Below are 25,600 nucleotides of genomic sequence, written 5' to 3' on the forward strand. Positions count from 1 at the left end.
GGACCTTGAGGAGCTATTCCTGTGGAATGGTGGGGGAGGGAGCCAGATGGCAGGGGCTGATGAGGAAGTGGAAACAGCGTGTGTACACAACTCTTTCAAGAATGTTGGCTGTGAAGGGGAGCTGGAGAAGGACATGGCATTGAAGAAGGGCTTCCTTCTTTTTCAGAGATAGGAAAGACTAGAGCCTGTTTGTTTGCTGCTGGGAAGGAGCCATCACGGAGGGAAAGGTTGGAGACAGGGAAAAGAGGAAGGGATGAGGAGAGGGAGATTCCCTAAGGAAGGAAAACAAGAGGTTAAATCCCCAAATAGGACTGCACAATTGGGGGGCAAGTCAGGGCCTGCTTTGGGCCCTGGGGGCTCGGAACAGCTGCCCACTCTCCCCAGCTGCCAGTGTGAGTCACTGGGGGGAGGGGGGGGAATAGCCCAAACTGGCAGTGTGGGAAAGGGAGCTGGGCCAGCACGTTCCTCTGGATCCCCAGGGGGTCGGGGAGGAGGGCCCAGGCTGGACTCTGAGCCCTGAACCCCATGCTCTGCTCAGAACAAGGGCACAGAGGGGTTGTCTCACCCCCTGTAGGGGTAGGCAGAGTTATATGAAACCTGGATTTTACTTTTGGCTTTTCTCGACCACTCTCTAAACCTCAGTTTCCCCTCCTCCCAAACGAGGGTGTTGGACCAGATCAAGAGCCTTTAACTTTTTCTTTGGGGTGCGAGGGGGGGCATGCTGTCAGGGATCCTTTCTAGATTCTTCCTAGAAACATATGTGTATTTGAAACTTTGAGACAGTTTAGGGGGTCCTGGATCCCCAAAAGTTCATTCATAGAATATCTCCAGATAAGAACTCCTGAACTAGAGGTGAATGAGGAGCCTTCTGCCTCTAACATTTGAAAGTGTCCTGGAGCAAGGGAAAAAGCTCTTACAAGAAGGCCTTGGGAGGCAGAGGTGGGAGGTCTTATGCCTGGGAGAGCAGAGCCACCTTTTGTGGTGTGGGTTTTTCGGGGTTTTTTTTAAGATTTTATTTATTTACTTGAGAGAGAGAGCACATGACGGGGGAGGGTCAGAGGGAGAAACAGACTCCCTGCTGAGCAGGGAGCCTGATGCGGGACTCGATCGCCGGACTCCAGGATCATGACCACCGGAGCTGAAGGCAGTCGCTTAACCAACTGAGCCACCCAGGAGCCCGAGGTGTGGGTTCTGCCTCAGCATGCCATCAGGGGTCTGTCTGTAAACAGAGGCTGGAGGCCCCTGGGTGGGATGGAGGTTTAACCGGCAGCTGACCTTACTGTCCTCGGTCCCCCTCTTGCTACCTTTGCCATCCTGGGCTGGCGTGGGGGGGAAGTAGTGTCTCAGGAAATCTGGTGCCTGGCCCCCTCCCACCAAAGCGGCTGGTGAAGTCAGACCATGGACTAGACCCCACCCGCCGGAGGGGCCGGTGCTTCCCCCACCCCGCTCTGCCAGCTGATGCCTCCTGCTAAAAACAGCCGTCCCGGGGGGACTATGGGCTTTCAGGCCTCCCCCCTCCTCCCCGGCAGGTATTTAAGAGGCCGAAGCCGGGCCGCGGGCTGGACGCCATGCTATTCACCGAGACTGCCCACTTCGTGGTGAATTTTCTTCTGTCCCGGTGAGGGGGGCCCCGGGGAGGGCGCCGGCGGGCTAAAGGGGCCTGGTCCAGCAGCTGCGGGAGGAGGCGTTCGGGCCTGTCCCTCTAAATAGTCCCTCGACCAAGAGTGACTCCGACGCAGGCCCCGCCGCGTCGGATCCGAGGCAGCCCCCTTCTCCACGCCCGTCGTGCTCCGAGGTGACCGCTGCCCCGGTCTCCCCCGCAGGCGGCCCCGGGCCACGCCCCCGCACCGCCTGGACCAAGAGTTGTGTTTCTGGGGCTGCCGGGGCCCGGCCTTGCCGGTGCCCGCCTCCCGCCGCAGCCTGGGCGACTACTGGCTGAGCCCGCAGCGCAGCCGCCCGCCGGGCGCCGCCTGGCGCTGGCCGACGCGCAACCTGGTGCTGCTGCCGGGGGCCACCGGCCTGGCCAACGTACCGTCGGCGCGCTGGCCCAGCTGCTACAGCGCGCGTCCGCGCCTCACGTGAGCGCGCGGGGCGGGGCGGAGGCCCTGGAGGGGGCGGGGCCGGGCCTGTGGCGGAGGGGCGGACCCCCAGAGCCCAGAGCCGGTCCGGGGTTGGATAAGGCTGGGCTTGACGGTGCCTGGGAGCGAGAGGAGGGGGCGGAACCGGGTTTGAAGGGCGGGGCCTGAGGCTGCTGAGAGCGGAAGGAAGGGGCGGGGCTAGGCCAAATGGGCGTAGACCCGGGGGGGGTCGGTGCCTTGCCCCCATCCTGTCTGCCCAATTTTCCCTCCCTCCAGATGGAAGCACCGATGGCAGAATATTAACTACCAATTCCTAGGCAAGAGGAAGAGACATCTAGTTCCCTTGCGCCCGTGAGAGCCGGTGAGGGGCGGGGCCCAAAGAGGGCGCGGCCGATGGGGGCGGGGCGGGGTTCCAGGGGCGAGGCCTAGAGGAGATGGTGGGGGGAAGGGCGAGGCATAAACACCAGGCTGGGCCCCCGACAGCCGCTGCCTCTCTGACTCCAGGACCTGGAGGGGTTGAGCCGCAGTGGGAAGGGCCCCTCGGACCGGCCGTGGGACTCTGCGGGTTATTCATCCTTTCCTTTCTCTGACCACCAGAAACAGTTTTTACAGGATTGACAGATTTGACTGTAATAAAATTTCTGTTCATCAGAAGGCTCCTAACAAAGTAAAATGGAGGGGCGCCAGGCGGGCTCTGTCGGGAGAGTATGCAACTCTTGATCTCAGGGTCCTGAATTTGAGCCCCACCTTGGCCACAGAGATTACTTTAAACTAGTAGTAGTAGTAATAATAATAACAATAATAATAATAATAATGTAAAATAAGAGTTCCAAACAAGGCTCCTGCCTAGCAACCAAGCTGAATGACCTGAGAAAGGAAGGCTCGGGTGGCCTTGAAGGCACAGTCCTGGCAGTCATCCTATGTGCGTCTCTGAATGTCTGCATCTACCTCTGAGCATGGCTGTGTCTCTGGGTGTCCATCTATCTCTGATCTGATCTCTATGTCCGTTTAATTTATTCAACAAATACTTATCAAGGGCCTATTTTAGTTTGTGCCGGGTTTATACTCTGAGTCATCGGGTCCACATTGGTAAAACAAACTATTGAAGTTCCTACCCTCATGGGGCTTATATTCTGGTTAGAGAAACAATAAAAAGACGTCAGAGATAAATAATGCACTGGGTTTGAGAAGAACAAGGTGGGCCAGGTGCTACTTTATATGGAGTGGGCAGAGACTTTGTCTTGTCTAGAACAGTGCCTGACTCATAATCGAGGCTCAGTAAATGTTGAATGAATGCATGGGTTGGTAGGTCCTGTCTGAGGAGGTAAGTCTGGATCAAGGCTTGAAGGATGAAGGGGCAGCCACTCCAGACCCTGGGAAGAGTGTTCTGAGTGGAGGGAACAGCCCATGTCTGGTGCGTGGCCCCTTGCCTCTGACTGTCTGCCCTGGAGTATCCCTGTTGCTGTGTGTCTGTTTCTGTTTGTTGTCTCTGTAATCTTGGGAATCGGAAGACAGGTTTAAATAGCGCCCCTCCAGGGCCTCTGGAAGTAAGGTCACTGCTGAGCTGATTCACCCCCTGGCCTACTCTGGCCTCACTAGCCTGGCCTGGCCATTCCCCTGGAAGCAGGCCCTCTCCCCAGCAGCCTCAGTCCCATGACCTCTGGCTCCTTCCCAGGGTAGCATCCTGTAGCCCGGCAGGAAGTCCTTCATGCTATCTAACCACAGTCCTTCCTCTCATTCTGCCTCCAGGCAGAGGAGACCTGCCTGGACAGAGAGCCCAGTAAAGACCTGACAGAGTGGGAGTGATAACCCGCCTGCAGCCGCAGGGAGGTGGACCTGAGAAGGGCAGAGTGATCGCTCATCTTAGAAGCCTCTGCCACATCCATTTTCTCCTTTAGTCCTTCGACACCCCATTTTACAGACAGAAACTCAGGCAGGCCCAGAGAGGAAAATGGAGCAGAACTGGGACCAGAACCCAGATCTCCTTTTTTTTTTTTAAAGATTTTATTTATTTATTTGACAGAGAGACACAGTGAGAGAGGGAACACAAGCAGGGGGAGTGGGAAAGGGAGAAGCAGGCTTCCTGCCGAGCAGGGAGCCCGATGCGGGGCTCAATCCCAGGACCCCGAGATCATGACCTGAGCCAAAGGTAGTTGTTTAACCAACTGAGCCACCCAGGAGCCCCAGAACGCAGATCTCCTGACAGCTAATGTGTATTGCTCATTTACTCTCTGCCAGGTAGTGTGCTAACACTTTGCATGCATTTTCTTTTTTAAGACTTATCACAAACCTACGAGGTGGGTACCACTGTTGTTTCCAGTGTCCTCAGAGGAGGAGACTGAGGCTCCGAGCCATTATGTGATTTGCCCAAGGACACCCAGCTATTTGGTGGCGGAGCTGTGTGTGATCCCAGGCAGTGTGGGGTGCCCAGCTACACACCTCTGCTCCAGGGTTGCAGAGGAGTGTCATAGATGTCTGTCTTCCAGGGATTTGGAGAGACAGGCTTCAGGTTCATCGCATGATGGTCCCGAGGCTGACTCGAGCCAAGCCAGGATGAGCAGGAAGATGTCCTGGGAGCACTGCAAAATCCTGCATCCCTCTCTGTCGGTGAAGATCCTCCACCTTTGCCCTCTCCCCTGGGATCTCCATGTTTCTGCCCTTCACTGCCCAAATAAAGCAGTTTTTGCGTCTCTCTGGCTCTCTCTACTTTGGAGGTGATCATTTCAATTCTCCCCATTCACACACCCTGGGTTAGACTGAGCCCACAGGGCTGGGAGGGCATCTGCTGTCACTCCTGGCCCTTCCGCTGCCCCCATCTCCACCCTCCCGCCCTGAACCCCCTCAGTGGGGTAGAATGGAGGAACCAGACCTGGCTCCTGCTGTCCAGGCCCTCACCACAGTGCCATAGCAAGAGAAAAACAGAGACATAGGCTAGCTCAGTAAAGTGCCACAGGAGGGTGATATTAGTTTGTTTGGGGCACAGTGAGTCCTCCAGTAGGTCAGGAAAGACTTCCGGAGAGGTTCCTTGGGCTAAATCTTAACGGGCGGGCAGGCACTGGGTAAGCACACACAGGGAATAACACTCCAGGCCGAATGGGCAGCACAGGGGAAGGTTCGGTCATTTACAGGCTGAAATGGTCAGCCCACTGAGGGAACTGTGAGATGGGCAGCCAGTGGGGCTCTGCCTAAAATGAGGCTAACTGAGCCTGGAGCTTCAAAGACCTTGAACGCCTAAGCAAGGGGTTGGACATTCTCCAGGAGGAAGTTGGGAACCATGGACAGGTTTAAAGCAAGAGTGGGACATGGTCCCTTCATGGCATCTCCAGGCCTAAAGCCCTTCTGGGAGTCTCAGAGTCGATGCTGGTGGGCAGTGAGTAGTCTCTGGGCCTCAACCACATCCAAGGCGTCAGGGCACCTGTCCCTGTACCGCCCCCCCCTTACACACTCTGCCAGCTTCCACCTGGGGCTGAGGCCAGGAGTGGATCCTGCCCAAGCCTCCCTGCAAAGGTCTCGCAGAGGCTGCTGATGGCTGGATGAGGGAGTCTTTGGGCTGCTACCCTAACTCATCCACTCAGTGGTCAACAGCAGCCCCCTTCCCCATCCCATGAGGCCCATGTATGACCATCCCATGCCCTTTGTGGGGACTTCAGTCACATAACAGGTAAGGACAGGGCCGCCCCACTCCAGCTCCCCACAGGAGCAGACTCCTAGAACCATCTCCCTTCCACCTCCAGCCCCTCTCCCTCCACATGGGATCCAGTCCCTGTCCCTGGTGCTCTCTGCTCCCTGATTGTCTCTGGATGTTCTCTTCTCCTCCTCTGCCCTCTGGCCTCACCTAGTTCCGGCCACTATTGCTTTCATCTGAACCAGTCTCTCCCTGATTTTCTTGCCAACAACTCTGTCCCCTCTAGTCCACCGGGGCCTGTTTTCCTGGGTTCGTAGGTCCTTGTGGGTCATCCAGTGTTATCTCCAAGGGTCTCTGGAGTCCTGGAGAGATCTAGGCTAGAGACAGAGGTTTCAGTCAGCAGCATATAGACTTCCTCTCTCTCTCTCTCTCTCTCTCTCTCTCTCACACACACACACACACACACACACACACACACACACACATACACACACACACACACACATCTTCCTCTCCAGCACAGACTGCTCTAGACCCATTGATCCTAATGACATCCCAAAGTCACCTCACCTCAACCTGTCCCAAACTGACCTCTCCGTTTCCATGCCTTCCACCACTCCTCCTCTAGGCTTCCGTGGGCAGCTCCTTTCCCCCATTTCCCCGAGCTGGACCCTCCCTGGGCACCATGCTCTGTCCTCCCTCCTCACACACTCACTCCCTCAGTCCTTAGTCCTTCCCTAAGTCCCACCCCTACTGCCCCCTGAACACCGCCTACACCTCTCTCCCTCCATCTTCCTCCCCCTTCAGCAGTATTTGACATGGTGGGTCACTCATTCCTTTTGGAAACCATTGCTTCCCTCAGCCTCCAGGACACCCCTGCTCCTGGACCTCCCCTTTTCTCACTGGCCGGCAGCTGAATGCCCCTGCTGGCTCCCCTCCAGAGTCAAAATGTTGGTGAGCCCCTGGAGCTATCTTCTTGAGCCACTCCTTCTCTGGTGAATTCCATCCAGTCCTGTTCAAATTTGGGGCACCCCAAACTCTTCAGTTCAGGCTCATGGACCCATTAACAGTGAGCCTGATATCTCCATGGGGCATCTAACGGGCATCTTGAATGTTAACTCCAAAGCTACATTTGGAAGCCCCCGCACTGGGGACAGGCCCAGCTCTGGAAATGCTGGTGTGGGCTGCACTCTGTACCTTTATTTTTATTTTTATTTTTTTAAAGATTTTATTTATTTATTTGACAGAGAGAGACAGAGCGAGAGAAGGAACACAAGCAGCAGGAGTGGGAGAGGGAGAAGCAGGCTTCCCGCGGAGCAGGGAGCCTGACGCGGGGCTCGATCCCAGGATCCTGGGATCACGACCTGAGCCGAAGGCAGACGCTTAACGACTGAGCCACCCAGGCGCCCCGTGCACCCTGTACCTTTAGTTCAGGTCCCCATCCTGTCTTGCCTGAGTGACTGCAACGACCCAGTGTCTCCGTGCTGCCTGGCATGGACAATCCAGGCAGAGGGACTGCCTGCATAACAGCAGGAAGGAGGGCAAGGTTATGGCTTGGTGGACAGTCCAGAGTGTGCCACGGGCACCAGATGGTGAAGACCTTCAATAGAAGGTGCAGCCACCCCGAGGGCAGGAGGAAGCCACAGCAAGGTTTAAAGCCAAGGGGACATGTTCGATTTGACATTTCTTTCACTCCTTCGTGCCTTCCTTGGCACATTTACTCCAACAGCCAATAAATATTTATTGAGCACGCTCTATTGGAAAGTGGCCCTGAGGTAGAGGAGAGCAGGTGGAGGGGCTGGACGTGGGACAGAAGACAAGTGAGAAGGCGGCTGTGGTGTAGGCCCCGGGCATAGGGGAGAAGGGCCGCCATCCTAGAGGTGGAGGAAGGGGGATGATGAGTTGAAGGGGGCGGTTGTCAGGTGCCTGGCTTGGGCAACGGAGTAGTGGGAGCCCTAAGCCCAGAGGTATGGGTTACGTGGTGGGGAGAGCCTCTCTTCCTCCTGTGGAATCTGGAAGTCCTCAGGAGTGGTTTGATCTAGGTTTTAAGAGAAGAGTAGAGGGGCGCCTGGGTGGCTCAGTCAGTGCATCTGCCTTGGACTCAGGTCATGATCCCGGAGTCCCAGTGATCAAGCCCAAAATGGAGCCCCACATCAAGCCCTGCATCAAGCCCTGCATCCGGCTCCCTGCTCAGAGGGGAGTCTGCTTCTCCCTCTCCCTCTGCTCCTCCCACTACCCCCCCACCCCGTGCTCTCTCTCTCTCTCCCTCACTCTCAGTCTCAAATAAATAAAATCTTTAAAAAAAAAAGAGAGAGAGAGAGAGAGAGATAGAAGAGTAGAAATTCAGCAAGTGGAGAAGTGGAGAGAGGCATTCTAGGCATTGGAAACAGCATGTTCAAAGGCCCTGAGGCGGGAGAAGCTCAACACTCTGAGGAGCTGAAAAGCCAATAGAGTCGAAGTTCAGTGAGCCGGAGAAAAAGAGGGAGGGATGAGGCCGCAAGCTTGGTCTCCCTGAGGCAGGACCTGGAGTGCTCAGGTTGTGTCACCAGGAAATCAGGCCCCCCTGTGCAGACAGGAGGGAAGGAGAGTTTGAGGAGAGGCTAGGAGGGGACAGACAGATGTATTGGAGGGGGGCTTCCTAGCATGTCTTTCTAGGAAAAGTCACTAAGAGGAGGTCCCAGTGGGACACTTCTGGGGTTGCAAGAGGAGAGGGCGAGAATCCCTCAGGGTTCTGGAGAGAGACAGACTCCTTCATCATGTAAGGAATTGATTGAGCCAAATAAATTTCCTTCTGAAAAATTCAGCATCCTCGGAACAGCCCGGTGAGTCCCTCCACCCCTGGCCCCAGAAGAACGTTGAAGGAGGGGACGCAAGGTCGTCTCAGGGAGCTCCTGGCCTCCCGCCTTCTCCCCCAGGCCGGGAAGGGAATGGGCACATTGTTGAGTGCCAAGTTGGTGCGGCATTCTTGCCCAGCATTTCCCTCAGTAGCACCTGAGAATGTTGCTGGCTGCTTCGCACGTGCTCTGTGCCTCGGGTGATGGGTCAAAGGCCTTCACTTGCTGGCACTGGCTCCTTACCCCACAGTTACCCCGAGACCTGGCTATTATCGTTACCACTTTAGGGCTGAGGACACTGAGGCTCTGAGAGGGCCTCCAGCCACACAGCTAGGACGTGATGCTTTGTCACACCGGTTGTCTCAACACAAAAACACCCCACTGAACTCTGGCCACAGCCTCAAGTGGCACCCAGTGTCCTCATTTTACGGGGTGCGCATGGGGAGGCCAGGCGAGGGGAGGGGTCAAAAAGCTGCAAGGTGGGTCTAGATCATTTGGAGGAAGAGGCTGAATGGGAGACATGAGGGGTCTGAGCAGTGTGGAGAGGAAGGCGTGGGACTGGGGGCTGGACGCTGACAGGGTTTCAGTTTCCCTTTTAAAGGGAATCCCCCGGGGGGGGGGGATTTTTGGTTGGAAAGTTATAAGCAATCCACATTCCACCCGTTTGGCCGCCTCTTCCCCAGTGGTACCCAGGATCTGAACAGAAACTGAAAGTTGGGAAGAGGGGAGGGAAGGGGGAAGGGAGAGGCTCAGGCAGCCCAGGGCACCTGGGTTGAATTTCTGGTGACCTCACCGAGCCTGGGGGAGATAGGCAGCTGAGCCGATGACACACCTCTTGGCTATTGGGGAAATTGAGCCCCAGAGAGCCAGCTCGGTTAGTGACTGGGCCCCGGCCAGGTTACACAACCACCCCACGCACGCACGCGTGCACACACACGCTCATGCTCGCTCACAGAGACCGAGGGAAAAGGGAGAGGAAGGAAGAAATAAGAGGGCTGATTGGCCTAAATTTGGAAAGGGAACCTACAGAATCCCTGTCCCTGTGATTTGGTGACTGGTGGAATGGGGGGGGTCCTAGTGAAGAGCCCCTAAGATGCCCCAGGACCCAGCCCCAGGTTCAAGGCCCATGACTGGCAGGGAGGCTGCGGACCAACCCAGAACCCGACGTACCCAGGATGCTGGGGAGTCGAGTCCCTGGGTTCCCGAGCCTGTGGCCGCCTGGCCTCTCGCTGCTGACACCCTACCTACTCCTCGCGGGCCCGATGTGAACGCCTCTGGCCAAACCCAGCACTGCTCTGCTCCTCCGAGATCCTGAAAACCACCCTCTGCTAGTTTGACCTCCACCTCCGCTGCTTGCAGGCACATCCCGCCCCCCTGGGCTTGGTTCCTCCTCGCAAACGGGAACAATGAGGGGTCAGGAGATCTCAGCAGGTCAGGAGACAAGGCATGGAAAGCAGTTGGCACAGGGCTTGGCATGCAGTTGACATGTAAGCAGCGCTAGCAACTGTGACTATTGTTGTGTGTGGTCATTCCCCCCTTCTCAGAACTCTCCCCAGTGGTCAAGGATCTCCATGATTCTGTGCTCTGGGGTTTTTCCTCCCCGTCTCTGTTGGCTCTGCCCCAGACTCCTTCCCAGGGGCCCTGTCCTGCTGCACCTCCGATGGCAGCACCCCTCACGGCCCGGGGCCGTCCTAGGTGACCTCACGCACAGCTTGGCTCCCCTTACCTTCATCTAGCAGCATCCAGAGGCCCAGATTTCCTGGGGCCACTTCTGACTTAAAACCTACTGTCTGTTGTCCCTGTGAGGTCACTAGCCAGGCTTTGGGCCCTGGCCTTTGGCTCAGGAAACGCGATCTGATGGCGTGTCTATGCGCTGCCTCCTGGATGTGCTCGTGAATGTTCCCCGGGCTCCTCAGACTCCACAAGGCTCGATTCCGCAAGCCCCTCCCACCCCCCCACCCGCACCAGGTTCTCTTTCTCTCCGTTTTCCTGTCTCAGTCCACGGATCCACTTGGCCAGCTGTCACCCACAACAGAAATGCCGGTGATAACATGGTCACCCCCTTCTCCCAACCCCCTCCCAACCCTGCAGCCGGCCAGTCATGGAGTCCTGGGGATCCTGTCCCCAAACCTTGCTCCGGATTAGGCCTGTCTCTCCACCTCCACCCTCCCCCAGATGGTTTGCCGTTCCCACTTTGTCCTGCTCTAAACTTTTCCTTAAACTTTTCCTCCAACCCTGGCCCATGTGCCCCTCCTTCGTGCAGCCTCCAGGGCCCTTAACGGAGCCCGGTCTGGCTCTTTTTCTCCCCTGAAGGCACTGCCAGTCTCTCCCCCTGGATGGGAAACCCCTGGGGGCAGGGGCCCCGTGTGACTCACAGCTGGTGCCCTGCCACTTGTGAGCAGAAGGAGGAACTCTCGTCTTCGTGAGTATGAATCACGGAGCCCGACTTGTCACTGCGCAGACCAGCAAACTGAGGCCCAAGGAGAGAGCCGTAGCTCACCGTTACAGCGCAGAGACCAAAACTGACGTCTCCTGGTCCAGCTGATGGTCCCCAGAAGGAGATGGGGTGGCTGGGGCTGGGAAGCAGGCCTTGCCAAGTCACCATTCCTGAGGCCTCCACTGGGACCTAGCCATTCTCTGATGTCTCTTCCCCTCGCCAGGCCTGGGCAAGTGCTGGTCTCTCTGCTAGGAAGGCCCAGCCCCCACCTCTGACTCACAGCTCACCTGGCATCTAATCTGACCCCCACCGCGGGGCCCCCTGAGAGACCTCAAAGTGCACGTTTATGGGGCCATGTTCTCTTCTGCCTTCCTCCCACCTTCAGCCCCACCCTGTGGCTCTCCTGAGGTCCTGGGCTTCCTGCCAAAGAAACTCATTCCCTTCCATCCAGGGAGGCTAGGAGCATCTCAGGCCAGGGCCAGGGGCTGAGGCCCCACCGGAGAACTGGGACCGTCGGGGGGCCGTGTGAAAACATGGGGGTTCTAGTCTCTACGGCTGCCTGTCCCCCGTCCATCCCAGAGTTACCATGCCCTTCCTGTCCTCCTTTCCCTGCCACTCGGTCCTGGCAACAGCCCATACCTGAGAGGTTCTGACCCCCACGGCCTCACACACAGCCGACACACAAACACCAAAGAGCCACTTTTCCATCCACATACTTACACAGCCACACACACACCCATAGTTGCACACCCAATCACAGGCAGGCACAGTCACTGACACACAATCTCAAGGACAGGCAGGCACACACCCAGAAAATGTCAGAGGCGCCAGGAGTCACCAAGCCTCTCTCTCTCACCCTGAACACACGGCAGCTAAACAAAGATACAGACTCACACAACCACACACGTGCACACCTGGCCACACACACACACACACACACACACACACACACAGTCACAAAGTCTCTCCCACACAGACAGATACAGAGCAATACACAGTCACACACAGAGAGAGACAGACACACACAGTTGCACACAGGCCCCTGGAGACCCAGAACAATGGGCGCATTGTCTGGGCTAGCAGCAGCTGGGAAGGAAGGAGCCACAGTGTGGACGGAGGAGGCCGTGGGGGCCGCTGTACCACCCCCCTCACCCCCACAGCATCCTAAGCCTCTTCCCTCTTCCAGAAACCAGATTTTGCTGGGACCTGGATTTACTGAGGGATTGGGCTCCCAGACAACACTTCCCCAGCCTCCAGCGATGTCCGGTGGGAGAGGTAGAGCTCCCCTTGGGGCCCAGATTCCCTCTGGGGCTCTGGAAACTCAGGGTCCTGTAGTTCTGATGTTCATCTCTCCTCTTGGGATTTGCCTGTCAGCCCCTCGGTGCAGAGCCTGGAAGTCCGGACGCTTGGCATCTGCTCTTAACCTCTGACCCCAAAGCCTCCGGGACCCGCACAGCCTCCATCTGAGCCCTGCCAGCCGGTGCGGGCAGTGCCTGGCAGCACTGTGGGCTCCCTATTGTGGTGGAGACAGAGATGCAGGTCACGAAGCCCATCCCTTAGTGGCAGTGGGTGAAGGCACCGTTCTGTCAGTGAGTGGCAGTGGGGCATGGTGCCCTTCCTATCCCAAAGCGGCTCTTCTCACCTCCCACTCTGACCAGGCCATCCCAGATCTCAATGGAGAATTTTTCCAGGGGCTTCTTCACTGTCCCCACCTCATTTTAGTAGGTCTTTCCAAACCCCTCCTCACCCTCAGTTACTGGCATCTGCTGTGTGCCCTTGGACATGTCCCCTTCCCTTTCTGAACTTCAGTGTCCCAGTCTGGAAAATGGGGGTGGGTATTAATGAAGCTTCAGAGTAAGGGTGAGGCTAGAGGCTACAGGGGTGAGTGCTGAATGTAGATGCCACCTCAGCCCTCCTCCGCCCCTCTGTGGTCAGATCTGTGGGGAGTTCCTGATTCCTCAGGCCCTGGGGTGTCTCCACACCTCACAGCCTCAGGCCTCCCGGGAGGCCTTACCCGTAGGAGGGAAGGAGGGAGGGAGGGACGCGCTGAGCTGTCCAGGACACAGCCTTGCTTTTGCAACACTTTCCTTCCTCCAGCCCCCATCCCCTTCCTCCTGGGGGCTGAGGGGAGGCAACCGGACACACACACATCCAGGGCCAGTCAGGACTCTGGGGTTCCCACAGACCTGTCCATACCAGGGGAAGGGGAAGTGGCAGGGGACTGGAGCTGGAGGGTCTCCAGCCACCGGCTCTCTGCCCCTGCCTCCAGGCTCACTGACTGTCAGGCAGGGCAGGAGGCTAAGGCTGGGCAGCCCTGGGGGCTGTCCTCAAGGGGCTGTCCCAGGACCCTTGGTGATGTCCCACCCCTCCACTGGAGTGTTTGAAGTTTTGTTGAATCCCCTCCTGGAGTTCCTCTGCCTGCTTGGGGAGCCCAGATGTGGGGAAGCAGATGTGGGGGGAGAGCATCTGACAAATCAGACAGGTTATGTCAACGTCTCTGAGCCTCAGACTCTTCAGCTTTCACATGGGGTTGGAGAAGCCCTTCAAGGTCACAGGACCGCCCTAGCCGGGGCTTTGTAATGGGTCCAGGCTGAGGGCAGGAGGGACCGAGAGGGTGAGCTGGTCTGTGGGGGCTCGGTGTGACTGGCTGCCAAGGGACTGGGAGGAGAAAGGAGGGACGGGCCTCACCAGTCTGACCAGAGTGACTCCGCGGCGGGCCAGACCCTCCAGGCTGACCCGGACAGGCAGGCAGGGACGTGGGTGGGACCTGTGACGGGTCTCCAGGCCTGAGGCGGCGCAGATCCCGGCGCGGGGCCCTGCGGCTTCTATGACCACATTCTCCGGAGCACAACTCAGGACCAGCCCTCTGACGAGTCTGGGCATGTGAGCCCTTCGAAGAGTTCTAAGGAGGGGGGGGGGGATTGACAGGGGCTGTCAGTGCAGAACCAAGGCGTTGGGGGCCACTCCAGGAGCTCGGGCGTCCACCCTGGGAGGTGGGCGGTGAGAGGAGGGAATGATTGCTCTCCCTTTCCTCTAGGAGCTCCCCTCTGCCCAGCTCGCTGAACGACCCGCCTCTCCCCTTCCCACGTTGGACCCCACCCGTCCGGGGCAGGCGAGTGGGCTGGGGGTACCAGACCGCTGGCGTCGCCCACTGCGCCAGCGGGGCCCGGGACCTGAGCCCGCCTCTGCTCCTCGATTGGGCGCTCATTTAAATGTCCGGCCCCGCCCCGACTCGGGGCGCATATATAAGGCGGCTCGGCGGGCGGCGGGCGGCATTCTGGCGCGGAGCGGAGCGGTGGCGGGCGCAGCTAGCGGGTCGGGCGCCGAGAGGGGGTGCAGCTCGGTTACCCCCCCATACCCCTCCCCCTCAGGCGCGAGCCCCACCCCTCCGCCGGCCAGGCCGACCCGGCCGAACTATCCCCTGCGGCGCGAGCCCGGGGCGGCCCCGGGCGCCCCCCCCAGCAGACCCCCCATCATGGGCAGCCAGAGCTCCAAGGCTCCCCGGGGCGACGTGACCGCCGAGGAGGCAGCAGGCGCTTCCCCTGCTAAGGCCAACGGACAGGTGGGTGCGCTCGCCATGGCCCGACCTGGCCCCCTCCTCCCGCACCTCGCCCCTTCTGGGGCCCTGGGCCGGGGCCGCGCGCTTTGTCCGGCCCGGGACACGCGGCGCCCCCTCCCCCGCCCGGTCCCTTTGTTCTCGGCGCCGCAGCCCCCGCGGGCGAAGCGAGGGGAGGGGCGGGGAGGGGGCGCCGGCCCGGCCCCGCCGCCTTCTTTGTTTGCGGCCCCGGCCCCCGGCGCTGCCCCCCGGCCGCCCCGAGTGCCGCGCGGGGAACAAAGGCGCTGCCGGGCCGCGCCAAGGGGGCGCCCAGGGGCCGCGGGGCGGGTGCCCGGGGGGGGGGTGGGGGAGGGCACTCCACCCGCAGACCCGACCTCGGTGGCTCACAACCTTTTTTTAGTGGGGAGCGGAGATGTGAGGGAGAGGTGGTTGGGGGGCCGTTTACACAAAGCGGGAGGCTGGGAAAATGGGCCGTCCAGGTGCGGAGAAGAGCGCCCCGGGGCGGCTTCCCGCCCGATGTCGGCTTGCTGGGCTCGCCCGCCCGCCGGGAATCGGTGGCCGCGAGCGGGTCCCCGCCGAATGGAGAGCGCGCCCCGGGGGAGGTGGCTGGGGGGCCACGGGACCCCAGCGCCTCCTGCCGGCCGCGGCCTCTGCGCGCTCGGCCCCCGCGCTCGTGAGGACAGGAGGGAGATGTTTGACGGGATCCCGGTGTGGGTGAGGCTACAACCAGCCTCCCCGGTTGCAGAAGAGTCGGGATCCCATTGCCTGGAAGGGGTCAGGGGCGGGCTGGGGGAGGAGGGGTAGAGCCCCGGCCCTCATTGCTGTCTCCTCTGCCCTGCAGGAGAATGGCCACGTGAAAAGCAATGGAGACTTATCCCCCAAGGGTGAAGGGGAGTCGCCCCCCGTGAACGGAACAGAGGAGGCAGCCGGGGCCACTGGCGATGCCATCGAGCCAGCACCCCCTAGCCAGGGCGCTGAGGTCAAGGGGGATGCCCCCGCCAAGGAGACCCCCAAGAAGAAGAAGAAATTCTCTTTCAAGAAGCCTTTCAAATTGAGTGGTCTGTCCTTCAAGAGAAATCGGAAGGAGGGTGGGGGTGATTCGTCTGCCTCCTCACCCACAGAGGAAGAGCAGGAGCAGGGGGAGATCGGTGCCTGCGGCGAGGAAGGCACAGCCCAGGAAGGGAAGGCTGTTGCCACCCCCGAGAGCCAGGAGCCCCAGGCCAAGGGGGCAGAGGCTAGTGCTGCCTCCAAGGGAGGAGACACAGAAGAAGAGGCAGGGCCCCAGGCTGCAGAGCCATCCACTCCCTCGGGGCCGGAGAGTGGCCCTACACCTGCCAGCGAGCAGAATGAGTAGCTGGGTGGGGGCAGGTGGGTGATCTCTAAGCTGCAAAAACTGTGCTGTCCTTGTGAGGTCACTGCCTGGACCTGGTGCCCTGGCTGCCTTCCTGTGCCCAGAAAGGAAGGGGCTGTTGCCCCCTCCCAGCCACGTTCCCTCTCCTTTTCCCTCCTGTGGATTCTCCCATCATCCATCTGGCCTTCCTCTTAAGGCCGGTTGAAGATGGTCCCTTGCAGTTTCCCGAGTTAGGTTAGTGATGTGAAATGCTTCTGCCCCTGGCCCTACCTCTCCTGTCCCCACCCCTGCAGAAGGCAATTGCTGGTTTTCTTCCCCAATTCTTTTCCAAGTAGGTTTTGTTTACTCCCCCAAATCCCTGAGCCAGATGTGGGGTGCCTACACTCCCAAACCCTGAGTGTCCAGCCTTCCCCCTCCTGTTGAGTTTTTAGTCTCTTGTGCTGTGCCTAGTGGCACCTGGGCTGGGGAGGACACTGCCCCTGTCTAGGTTTTTATAAATGTCTTACTCAAGTTCAAACCTCCACCTTGTGAATCGACTGTGTCTCTTTTTTGACTTGGTAAGCAAGTATTAGGCTTCGGGGTGGGGGGGGAGGTCTGTAATGTGAAACAACTTCTTGTTGTCTTTTTTCCCCCTCCCATTGTTGTAAATAACTTTTAATGGCCAAACCCCAGATTTGTACTTTTTTTTTTTTTCTAACTGCTAAAACCATTCTCTTCCACCTGGTTTTACTGTAACATTTGGAAAAGGAATAAATGTCATCCCTTTAGTAGTGGTTTTTAATGAGTGGTCTTCTGGGGGTAGGGTGAGAAGATCCGTTAACTTCAACCCTTCAGGGAGGGATTAAGGTGAGGGGTAAGTTTGTGGGGTTGTTTTGTTGTTCAGGGGGTTGCCCAGGCTCTCAGGGACACTGCTAGGAGACAAGCTCAGGAGGATGTAGAAATGTACCATTTTATTATTACAAAGATTCTCACGAAAATGAAAATAGTATCTCAAAAAGGGTACTAGACTACCAGTCTCCACCTGCAGAATTGGGCGAGGATAGAGGGCAGACAGTGGGAGTTCCTTGGCTCACACGGGGCCAGTGGGAAGGCATGATAACAGAACCAATCTAAAAATGGCTGTTACCTTAAGGAGCCTGATTTGGGGGGGCGGGTCCCTGAAGACCCAGCCACTCCTTTTAGAATGCTCAGTAAGGGCACCTTTCCAAAGCTAAGCAGACACTTGGCATTTCAGGATTTTTGTCCCATGGCTGCTTAAGAGTATGCCTTCCAGACCCGGCACCCCTTATGGTTCAAAATTAAGAACTGGGGAAGGGTGGTGGCAAGGCAGCCACCAGAAAAGCTCACTCATAACATGTGCCCTGGGCTCAGGGCCCTGGTTCCTGTCTAGTCCCTGGGGATATTTATATTTAATATATTTTTATATAAATACACAGAGAAATAGAAAATATAAAATCTGAGGGGTTGTGGGAGAAAGGTGGGGAACTTGGCAGGAAGCCAGAACTGGAGAGGTCTGCTCAGGCCAACTTGACCTCCTCCTTGACCCTGTGGAGAGAGCAGAGACTGGCATGAGATAATGCACCCCAGAGGCCTTGGGGCAAAAACATGAGGACAATGACTTCTATAGGACCCCAGCTGCCCAGGTGACTGCCCAGGGCTGGGGCTTCCTAGCTCTGCCTAGAACCGCAGAGACGGACAGACTCGTCCCTGAAAGAGGTCTTTGTAAACTGCACCGGCTGTCCCTGCGCCTTTCCTCAGCCTAGCGGACAAAGGGGTTGGTGCTCCAAGGCCAGGGAGATGGCCGACAGCTCCTTCCTCACCCTTTGGCTTCTTGCTTCTCCTCCTTGGTTTTCTCCTCTTCTGTGACTTCTAGAACATAAGAGTGCAGGGATGACCAAGGGCTCCCCTCCAGAAGAACCCTTGGAATCTTAGCCTAAAACCCCTTCCCCAACACTACAGCTCGCTGGACATAAAGAGAGAAAAGCCCATCCCAGGCCCTCCCATTGAGCCCTGTTGAGAAACAGGTCGGACCGGTTTCCCAGCCTGCTAGTGCCTGAACCCAATGGGCGGAGGCAGCCCCCTGGGAAACTGGGGTGAAATGCTGGGAAAAGGGCTTGGGATCATATGTGAGAGCCACACTCCTGACCACGGGGAGCCCAGGCCTGGCAGGGCTCAATCAGCCAGTGGAGATGACAAATTGAGTTTCATTCTTTTGTGGGCCCTGCTGCTTCTGGGAGCTGAGGCAGAACCCCAAAGAAGGCGGGGCCTGAGTCTGTTCCCTCCTCCCAGTGCCCTGCACAGATTCATCCTCCTCTCTGGTCTGGGGCTCACGACCCAAGTCTGGGTGTGACCCAAACCCACCTTTCTTCTCTTCTGGGTCTTTCTCTTTTTCATCCTCAGTTTTGACTCTCTTGGCTTTTTTGAAGTTGGAAGAATTCTTGCGCCCACCTTCTCCCTCCTCATCAGAGTCTGAGAACTCTTCCTCACAGGCAATTCGTTTGTCAGAAGAACAGACTGGGGGGCAACGGGAAATGTGGGTGAGACAGCAGGAGATTAGCTTTACCTCAGGGTCTGTGCCCAGTGCTTCCCTGTGTATCCTCCAAGAGACACCGAGGGAAGGGGTGACCAAGAAGAGGGGAAGGAAAATCAGACTCCCTAAATTGTCCCAAGTACTAGAACTTGGGTCTCTCAACAGATGGGTAGCTTGGGAGGAACGTGGAACCAAGAACAGTGGTGGGAAGTCAGAGCTGCCTACTGACTGAGCAGGTACCGGCCCCTGGGTCTGGGTCTTACTCGAGATGCGCTTGTCAGGGTCTTCTTCATCCTCGTCGCCACTCTCCTCTGGAATGGCATCTTCAGGAATCACCTGCATTTGGACCCCAGGTGCGTGGGGCAGCATTCTCAGGTTCTCAAACAGTCGCTGTCTATGGCCAATGGTAGAGAGGGTGGCTGGGCTCTGGTTAGGGACAAACCAGAGCCTGGAATTTTCAGTCAGGGGGTGTCTGGGGACATACTTACTTGATCTTCTCCAGGTATTCATTGGTATTCTGGTTGGTCATATTGGAAGGACTGATGTGAAGTTTGAAGTCTGGTCCAAAGTATTCAAAGTAGTCGTTGTACGGAAGCTCTAATTGGGGCAGGAGAGAAGAGTCAAGAGACCTGGCTGCCATGGGACCCTGAGAAAAGCATATGTAGGTTTATCTGGAACTGTCAACCCAACGATCTAACAGAGTACTTGGGTACTTACCAGGTTTCAGTCTTTTTAAAGCCATTCTCCAGTATCCACAAACACATAATTAGAAGGCACAGCCCCGGGTTTAGAAAAATTTAGGCGGTGCTCATTGGGAGCACTTCCTCACTGACTACCCCAGTTCCACTACGGAGTAGAAATTCCAAAGCTATAAATAACCACTGATAATTCTGTCTAGACCAGAAGCGGGAAGGAGAGAGGACAGGGTCAAAAAGGGACTCAGCAGAAACGGATGGTCTGACAATCACAAGAGGATAGGCAGGAGAATCAACAACCAGTATCAGAAGAGGAGAGGCCACATGGCCAATGGGAAAGGGCTCGTGAGCTTGAGGACACATGCGCTCCAGCTCTGCCCGGCCCAACCTGGCCCTGGAGCTATTACCATTTGGGATCTCTGTGTCCAGGGCCACGGCTGTTTCATACGTCCAGCAGCGGGCCACGTTGCGGATGGTGTAGCCGCCCCCTCCCAGCATCAGCATGGGCAGGTTGAAGCTCTTCACAAACTCCACACACTTGGCGTGCCCTTTGGTGGGAGAAAGGGGTGCTGGGTTACAGGAGCACCCGGCAGGACCCTGCCCACCTGTCCCTATGCTACACGGTCTCACCTTTGATGGTCAGATTGAAGCAGCCTAACCGATCCCCGGACAGGGAGTCAGAGCCACACTGTAAGACAACTGCACTGGGCTGGAACATCTCCATCACTTTAGATATGACCTAGAAGGACACGTCCTGGTCACCACTGGCTTTAAGAAAAGTTATGTGGCGTTCGGGGCTGCAAAGGGTGGGTGCAGTCCTTCTGCTCCCTATCACTTACTCCCACCTTCCCACCCTCCCTCATGCTGGCTGGTAAAGAGGAAACATCAGTCTGGACTTCTTGTTTCCCTACTTGGGATTTCACTTTTCCGATTTGAAAGGCTCTCCAAGATCCTTCTAGCCCTAGTAATGCTGAACCTAGAAGGGCCTCCTCATCCTTCCCTCAAGCTTTCCCTTCTTTTCTTTCACTGCCCAAACTCCAGGACCACTTCTTCTGACCCTTAGCTGCATTTGCCCTACACCTTCAGTCCTGCAGACTTTGAGCCTCATATTTTGAGGGAGCGCTCACTTTTGTCTTTCCCTGACAAGATTCTGATGTTGCCCCAGACAAAGACCAGACTTTGGGCTTTGCTGTCACCCTTACTACAAGGCATACATGGGTACCTGACTACCTGAACTCACTAGGTTAGTACTCCAGTTAACTGTTCCTTGTGGCTTGCAGGCAAAGATTTAACTCCTCAGCTTGGCATTCAAAGCTCCCTTTGAAATACTGACCCCAACGTACATTTCCTACCACACCCTCCAGCAGCCCTCCCACCCATCCTACTGGCCTACAGACAGTTACGTATGGGCGCCCCTGTGCTTATGCCGGTGCTGTGCTCCCCTGCTGAATGCCACCCCCGCCCTCCAGCCTCCATCTCCTTCTTGGGCATGGGCAACTTTTTCAGAGTCCAGCTCAAATATCACCACCTCTATGAAATCATCTCTGACTACCCTTTCCCCAGCCCAGGCAGTGGTTTGTCTCCCGCCCTTCTGTTCATCCTGCAAAAACAGTAATGACCACATGCTGTCGTCTATGTGCCTGCCTCCCACGATGGAGATTGTGAGGTCTTCAGGGGCATGATTCATGTCTTAGATATTCTTGTATCCAGCGGAGGGCCTGACCCACAGAAGGCATCAATAAATATTTGGATGAATCTCCTTCCTCCAGCTGACCACACAGCATACAATCCGGGGTTAAAACACATCTCATTTCCCAACCAGCTTCTCAGGGGCCGGAGAGGCCCCTAAGGTATGCTGGCCGTACTCAGCTTACCCCTCCCTTAGACTAAGCCCGACTGCAGCCCAGGTGGTGGATAAGCCACTTACCGGCTTGAAAATGGCCTCATAGGACTCGTCATCGATCCCATCTCGGAGCGGGTAGTTAACAGCGTAATACTTGCCTTTGCCAGCCCCAATATCCTAATCAGGAGGGACAGTAAAGTAAAACTGAAAGATGAAGCCAGGAAGAAGTTCAAGGACGGGACTGGAAGGCTAAGGACAGAGGCACTGGTTCTGAGAGAGACAAGTGGAGCCCGGCAGCGGAGGCAGGGACAGAACAGGGGCATCTTGGTTAATACCAGCCCTCTCCTGGGCAAGTCTAGCTCGTATCTCTGGACACACCACTGAGCCTGCGCCCAGGCTGAGAATGGTTTATGGAGCCAGGGATGGACTATCCTACCCCACAGCACAAGACCTCTACCTTTGGGCTGGCTTGGAGCTGCTGGTGGCTGGGTCACAGAAATAACACCCACCCTGGGGCAACTTCTCCTCCCCAGAGGTAGAAGAGTTCCTTAAAATTGGAAATGCCCACTTATTCAAATGCCACAGCAAACAAATGAATTCGTGCCACTTTTTCACCAGAGGGTTACCACATGATAAAGGGCGGGTTTCATATTCATGCTAATAGAAGCAGATACAACAGTTTGATGAGTTCGCTTCCAAGGACTCTTATCCTGAGGTCTACTGATGGGCTTCAGTAAAGGGAGGTGTCTTTAATTAACTACTCAGTATCAGATACAAAAGATTTCCTATACTTTCCTGGGGACAGAGTCCGTAGCTTTCAGTCAGATGATCAAAGGGGAAGGTTAAGAACTCTTGAGATGGTCCATAAGGGTCCCAATCCCTAGCCCATGGGAGAGAACCTGATGTTTTCTAGCCTAAAATTCAAGTCATTTGGGACATCTGAGGAGTGTCATGTAACTTAGCTATGGCCAGGAGGGACCCGTCATGAGTCATGCGACCCCTATCCCTCCCAACTCTTTGGGCCCCATCACTCCCTTCCTCCAGAATAAGGGAGGGAAGCAGACCAGGGCAGGTACCCTAGGCTGGGGTATGGCGTTCTGAAGAGCAGAAGCGGCAGGACGGGTGTTCTGGTGGCACCAGACAGGAGAGTTAGAGCTGGTAGCTGAGGGTGAGTTGGTAGGCCCCTGAAGGGAGTTCTCACCCGTAGGTCCCCAGTTCCTGGGAAGTACTCTCCGTATTTATGAAAGGACACAGTCATGACCCGGTCTGTGGTATAGAAGGCCTCTTCCACGCCGTCGCCGTGGTGAATATCAATGTCAATATACAGCACCCTCTGGTGATACCTAGGATCAGAAGGGGGTCAGGGGTCTGGGGGCTCTCTGGGAATGGGACGCGCCAAGGGCGCCAGGTCCCAGCTTACCGGGCTGGCTGCCTCCCTCAGGTATCTCTAAGCACCAGAGACGTGGAAACTGGCTGAAGGAAGGTGGAAGAGCGGCAGGGTGTCTCCAGAGGCCTGACCAAGCCGACCAAGTCCGATCTTCCTACTCTACAGCCAGGGTCAACTCCAGCCACACAGGGACACTCTGGAGGCAGGATCTGAGCAGCGCCTGCCCCTGATCTTGCCGTGGGCTCAGATCAAACCAGGACTCCGTCAAGGAGAGGATGGCCAGAGACACTCACTGAACACATCCTAGCCAGCACACCGCTAGGAAAAGCAAACTAGGGAGGCAAGCCCAGGGGGAGAGGGAAGTGGGAACCTGGCCTAAGGTGCTCCTCCAAGAGACAAGGCCAGGCAGGCATACTTTAGCAGTTCCAGGATGGCCAAGACGATATCATTGACGTAACAGAAGCCAGATGCCTCAGACTTCTTTGCATGGTGCAGGCCCCCGGCCCAATTCACAGCGATGTCCGTCTGCTGCTTATTCAGTTTCACAGCACTCGCTGTGTGTGGGAGAGTGAACAAGTTAGCAAGCCGTTCTCCCCTTTCCCCAAGAAGCCCAGGAAACCCGGTGAGAGGTGGGACCTATCTGACAACGGGACTGTCCGATCCACAGGCCAGTCCTCTCCCTCCCTCCTCCCCACTCCAACAGGGAGTAAATAGGACACTGGCTACTCTAAACAACTTTTTTCCAAACTGAGGCTAGCAACCCATCAGTAAGCCTTAAAACTGGTTTAGTGGGTCACGATTAGTGTGTGTGTATGTATTAAATAAAACAAACTAGGACAAAATAACAGTAAAGATAAATGCTCTTCTGTGAAACTGGCTTCAGAGCGAGAACGTGTGTGTACAACCTCGACTGCAAGTGTAAATGTATTTCTTACTGGGGTTCATGGTCAAAAAATGGTGAAGATAGTAGAGGTATTAGGAGCACAAAGAATAAACAGGCCCCAGAAGTGAGAGAAATACACACCTGTGTATTCAGGTGCATTTGCAACAGTGTAACTTTAATGGCAATAAAAATATGGAACAAGCCAAGTGATCCAACAAGAGGGGACTGATTATATCGACCGAAGTTGGTCCATAAAATGGAATAATCATGTCGCCACTAGAAATCATGCTATACACTACTAGAGCTAAAGAAATTTTAAAGATTTACTAAGTAAAAGATGCAGACACAAAACTATATGCATGTGACACGTTTTTGTAAAATACAGATGTATATGTTATATCCAGATATATACACACAGGAAAAAAAATGGATGTACAAACAACAAAATGGTAATAACAATTATTTGTGACAATGTGATTGTGGGCAATTTTTTCCTGTGCACATCTTTGTTTTCTGAGATTATATTGGGAGCTGGGGGAATGGGGAGAGGACAGAAAACAATGATCATAGGAAAATATGTATTTGTTAAGAAAGGGCTTAGAGTAATCGTAGAGGTAACCTAGAAGTTAATAATGGAAAGGGGAGATATGTGGGGAGTATTTCTGACCTCTAAAGGTAATTACTATGGTCTTTTGTAAGACACAGATGATGACATTTCCCATTTTCATAGCACTTTGCAGTTTGCAAATTGCTTCTAGGTACAGTATCTCCACAGCCCCATGAGGTCTGCAGGGAATTCCAGTATATAAGATCTCTTGTAGGAGAGGACAGTCAAGGACACCCCTCAGTACCATGTCAGACACTGAACCTGGGCTAGGACTGAACAAGAGGATATTTTAAAGACCTAAGGTAAAAACTCACAGGACCACTTTATGGGGTCACAGATCAGTCCCACTGGGATAGCGGCCTAAAAGGCAGACCTCACTAGTACAACCCAGCACAGCCCGTGAGGAGGGAAGTATATTCCTTACCCACAGAGCCACCAGTAGATAACTGACAGAATTCAAACAGGCCATCAAATACTGGACAGTCCTCACCGACGTTGACTTAAAAGACACAAGAGAAAGGTTAGTTTCCACAATTCCTTTAGTTTTTGTTTACACATCTATGAGCCTATGGGGGCGGGGGGGGGGATATAGAATCTGGATTCAGAAGACTTGGGTTCTAGTCCAGGCTCTACTACTTACTGGTTTTGTGATTGGGTCAAATCATTTAACTTCTCACAGCTTTGGCTCATTACCTTTAACTAGCAATCATGATATCCGCCTCACCTAAACATTGAGAAGATTAATAGAAATCTTATATGGGGAAGAATATAGCAAGTAAGTATTTAGAAAATGTTGGCTCTTTCCTTGAGGGAGAAAAACTGAGCTGCTTACTCCTGGGTTTGTTCTGGATCTCACTCCAGCTGACCAACAAGGCAGGGAAGAACTGAGACCTGCATAACTATCATCCACTGAACGCTTAATGTGCCAGACACTGTACTAAAGGCTTTAAATTCCTTATGTCCTTTATCCTCATACAACCTTCCAACCTTCTGAGACAGGATTTGGTCTTATTTTATAAATAGGGAAACCTGCTCAGAGAGGTGAACTGCTAGTAAATAGCAGAGGCGATATTTAAGCATTGGTCTGTCTGCCCTAAAAGCCCATGAAAATATACTCTGGCCTTCTTCCCAATAATTTCTTATACAATCTCATTTGGTTCTCATCACAACCCCATGAGTTGGACAAGACACATCAACGCCACCGTCCACAGGAACAAACAGATCCGGAGAATTAGTAAGCAGGCAGTGGCGGAGCCAGAATCAGAGTCCAGGTGTCTCGACTCCCACAGTCCAGTGCTCTTTCTACTACACCTACAAGTGACAACTGGAGTCAAGTTATTTCAGGCCTAAAGGGGCAAAAGTACAAACTAACACGTAATGAGGAAACACATGCAAACAGTGATGCGAATTACCTGAGAGGCAGGAATGGAAGCACACCTGAGGGCTGTGGGGTCACAGAGCTAGAGAGGAACCTTAGGGCTCCAAGTCTCCCCTCCCAGAAAAGGCAACTACTAGGGGTTGCCCGATGGCTCAGTTGGTTGAGTGTCCTGCTCTTGGTTGTGAGATCGGGCTCCGTGTGCAGCAGAGAAGCTACTTGAGATTCTCTCCCTCTCCCTCCCTCCTTCCCCTTCCCTCAGACTCCCAGGCTCTTTCTCTCTCTCAAATAAATAAAATCTCAAAAAAAAGGGAAACTACTGAGACATGAATGATACACAGGAAATTAGAGGCAGGGTAGGCTATTCCCTGCCCCAGCCTTCCTACTGCACCTGTTGCT

General features: G+C 55.5%; 3 protein-coding genes across 3 annotated transcripts in view; 2 read left to right on the forward strand and 1 right to left on the reverse strand.

The window, feature by feature from the left end:
* Window positions 1-1,525: 1,525 nt before the first annotated feature.
* LOC114217113 (uncharacterized) lies at window positions 1,526-4,784 on the forward strand. The gene is made up of 4 exons (XM_088023020.1): window positions 1,526-1,618; window positions 1,824-2,078; window positions 2,355-2,439; window positions 4,565-4,784. Exons 1-3 carry the CDS (start codon window positions 1,569-1,571, stop codon window positions 2,431-2,433), a joined length of 384 nt encoding a protein of 127 aa, XP_087879146.1. The 5' UTR covers window positions 1,526-1,568; the 3' UTR covers window positions 2,434-2,439; window positions 4,565-4,784.
* Window positions 4,785-14,263: 9,479 nt separating this feature from the next.
* On the forward strand, window positions 14,264-16,648 carry MARCKSL1 (MARCKS like 1). The gene is made up of 2 exons (XM_028113701.2): window positions 14,264-14,536; window positions 15,372-16,648. The coding sequence occupies exons 1-2, from the start codon at window positions 14,450-14,452 to the stop codon at window positions 15,882-15,884; spliced, it is 600 nt and encodes a 199-aa protein (XP_027969502.1). The 5' UTR covers window positions 14,264-14,449; the 3' UTR covers window positions 15,885-16,648.
* Window positions 16,649-16,814: 166 nt separating this feature from the next.
* HDAC1 (histone deacetylase 1) overlaps window positions 16,815-25,600 on the reverse strand; it is a 31,156-nt gene continuing 22,370 nt past the window's right edge. Inside the window, exons 4-14 of the mRNA XM_028113700.2 lie at window positions 24,251-24,325; window positions 22,752-22,890; window positions 22,151-22,292; window positions 21,034-21,126; window positions 19,737-19,845; window positions 19,514-19,654; window positions 18,900-19,008; window positions 18,675-18,805; window positions 18,243-18,395; window positions 17,702-17,750; window positions 16,815-17,426 (exon numbers count right to left, since the gene is read on the reverse strand). Coding sequence (XP_027969501.1) covers window positions 17,399-17,426; window positions 17,702-17,750; window positions 18,243-18,395; window positions 18,675-18,805; window positions 18,900-19,008; window positions 19,514-19,654; window positions 19,737-19,845; window positions 21,034-21,126; window positions 22,151-22,292; window positions 22,752-22,890; window positions 24,251-24,325 — 1,169 coding nt within the window. The 3' untranslated portion in view covers window positions 16,815-17,398. The remainder of the gene's footprint in view (window positions 17,427-17,701; window positions 17,751-18,242; window positions 18,396-18,674; window positions 18,806-18,899; window positions 19,009-19,513; window positions 19,655-19,736; window positions 19,846-21,033; window positions 21,127-22,150; window positions 22,293-22,751; window positions 22,891-24,250; window positions 24,326-25,600) is intronic.

Source organism: Eumetopias jubatus, unplaced genomic scaffold (genome assembly GCF_037043125.1).
Source record: "Eumetopias jubatus isolate StellerSeaLion01/CBP00866 unplaced genomic scaffold, mEumJub1_p1.0 scaffold_4, whole genome shotgun sequence".
Taxonomy (NCBI): Eukaryota; Metazoa; Chordata; class Mammalia; order Carnivora; family Otariidae; genus Eumetopias; species Eumetopias jubatus.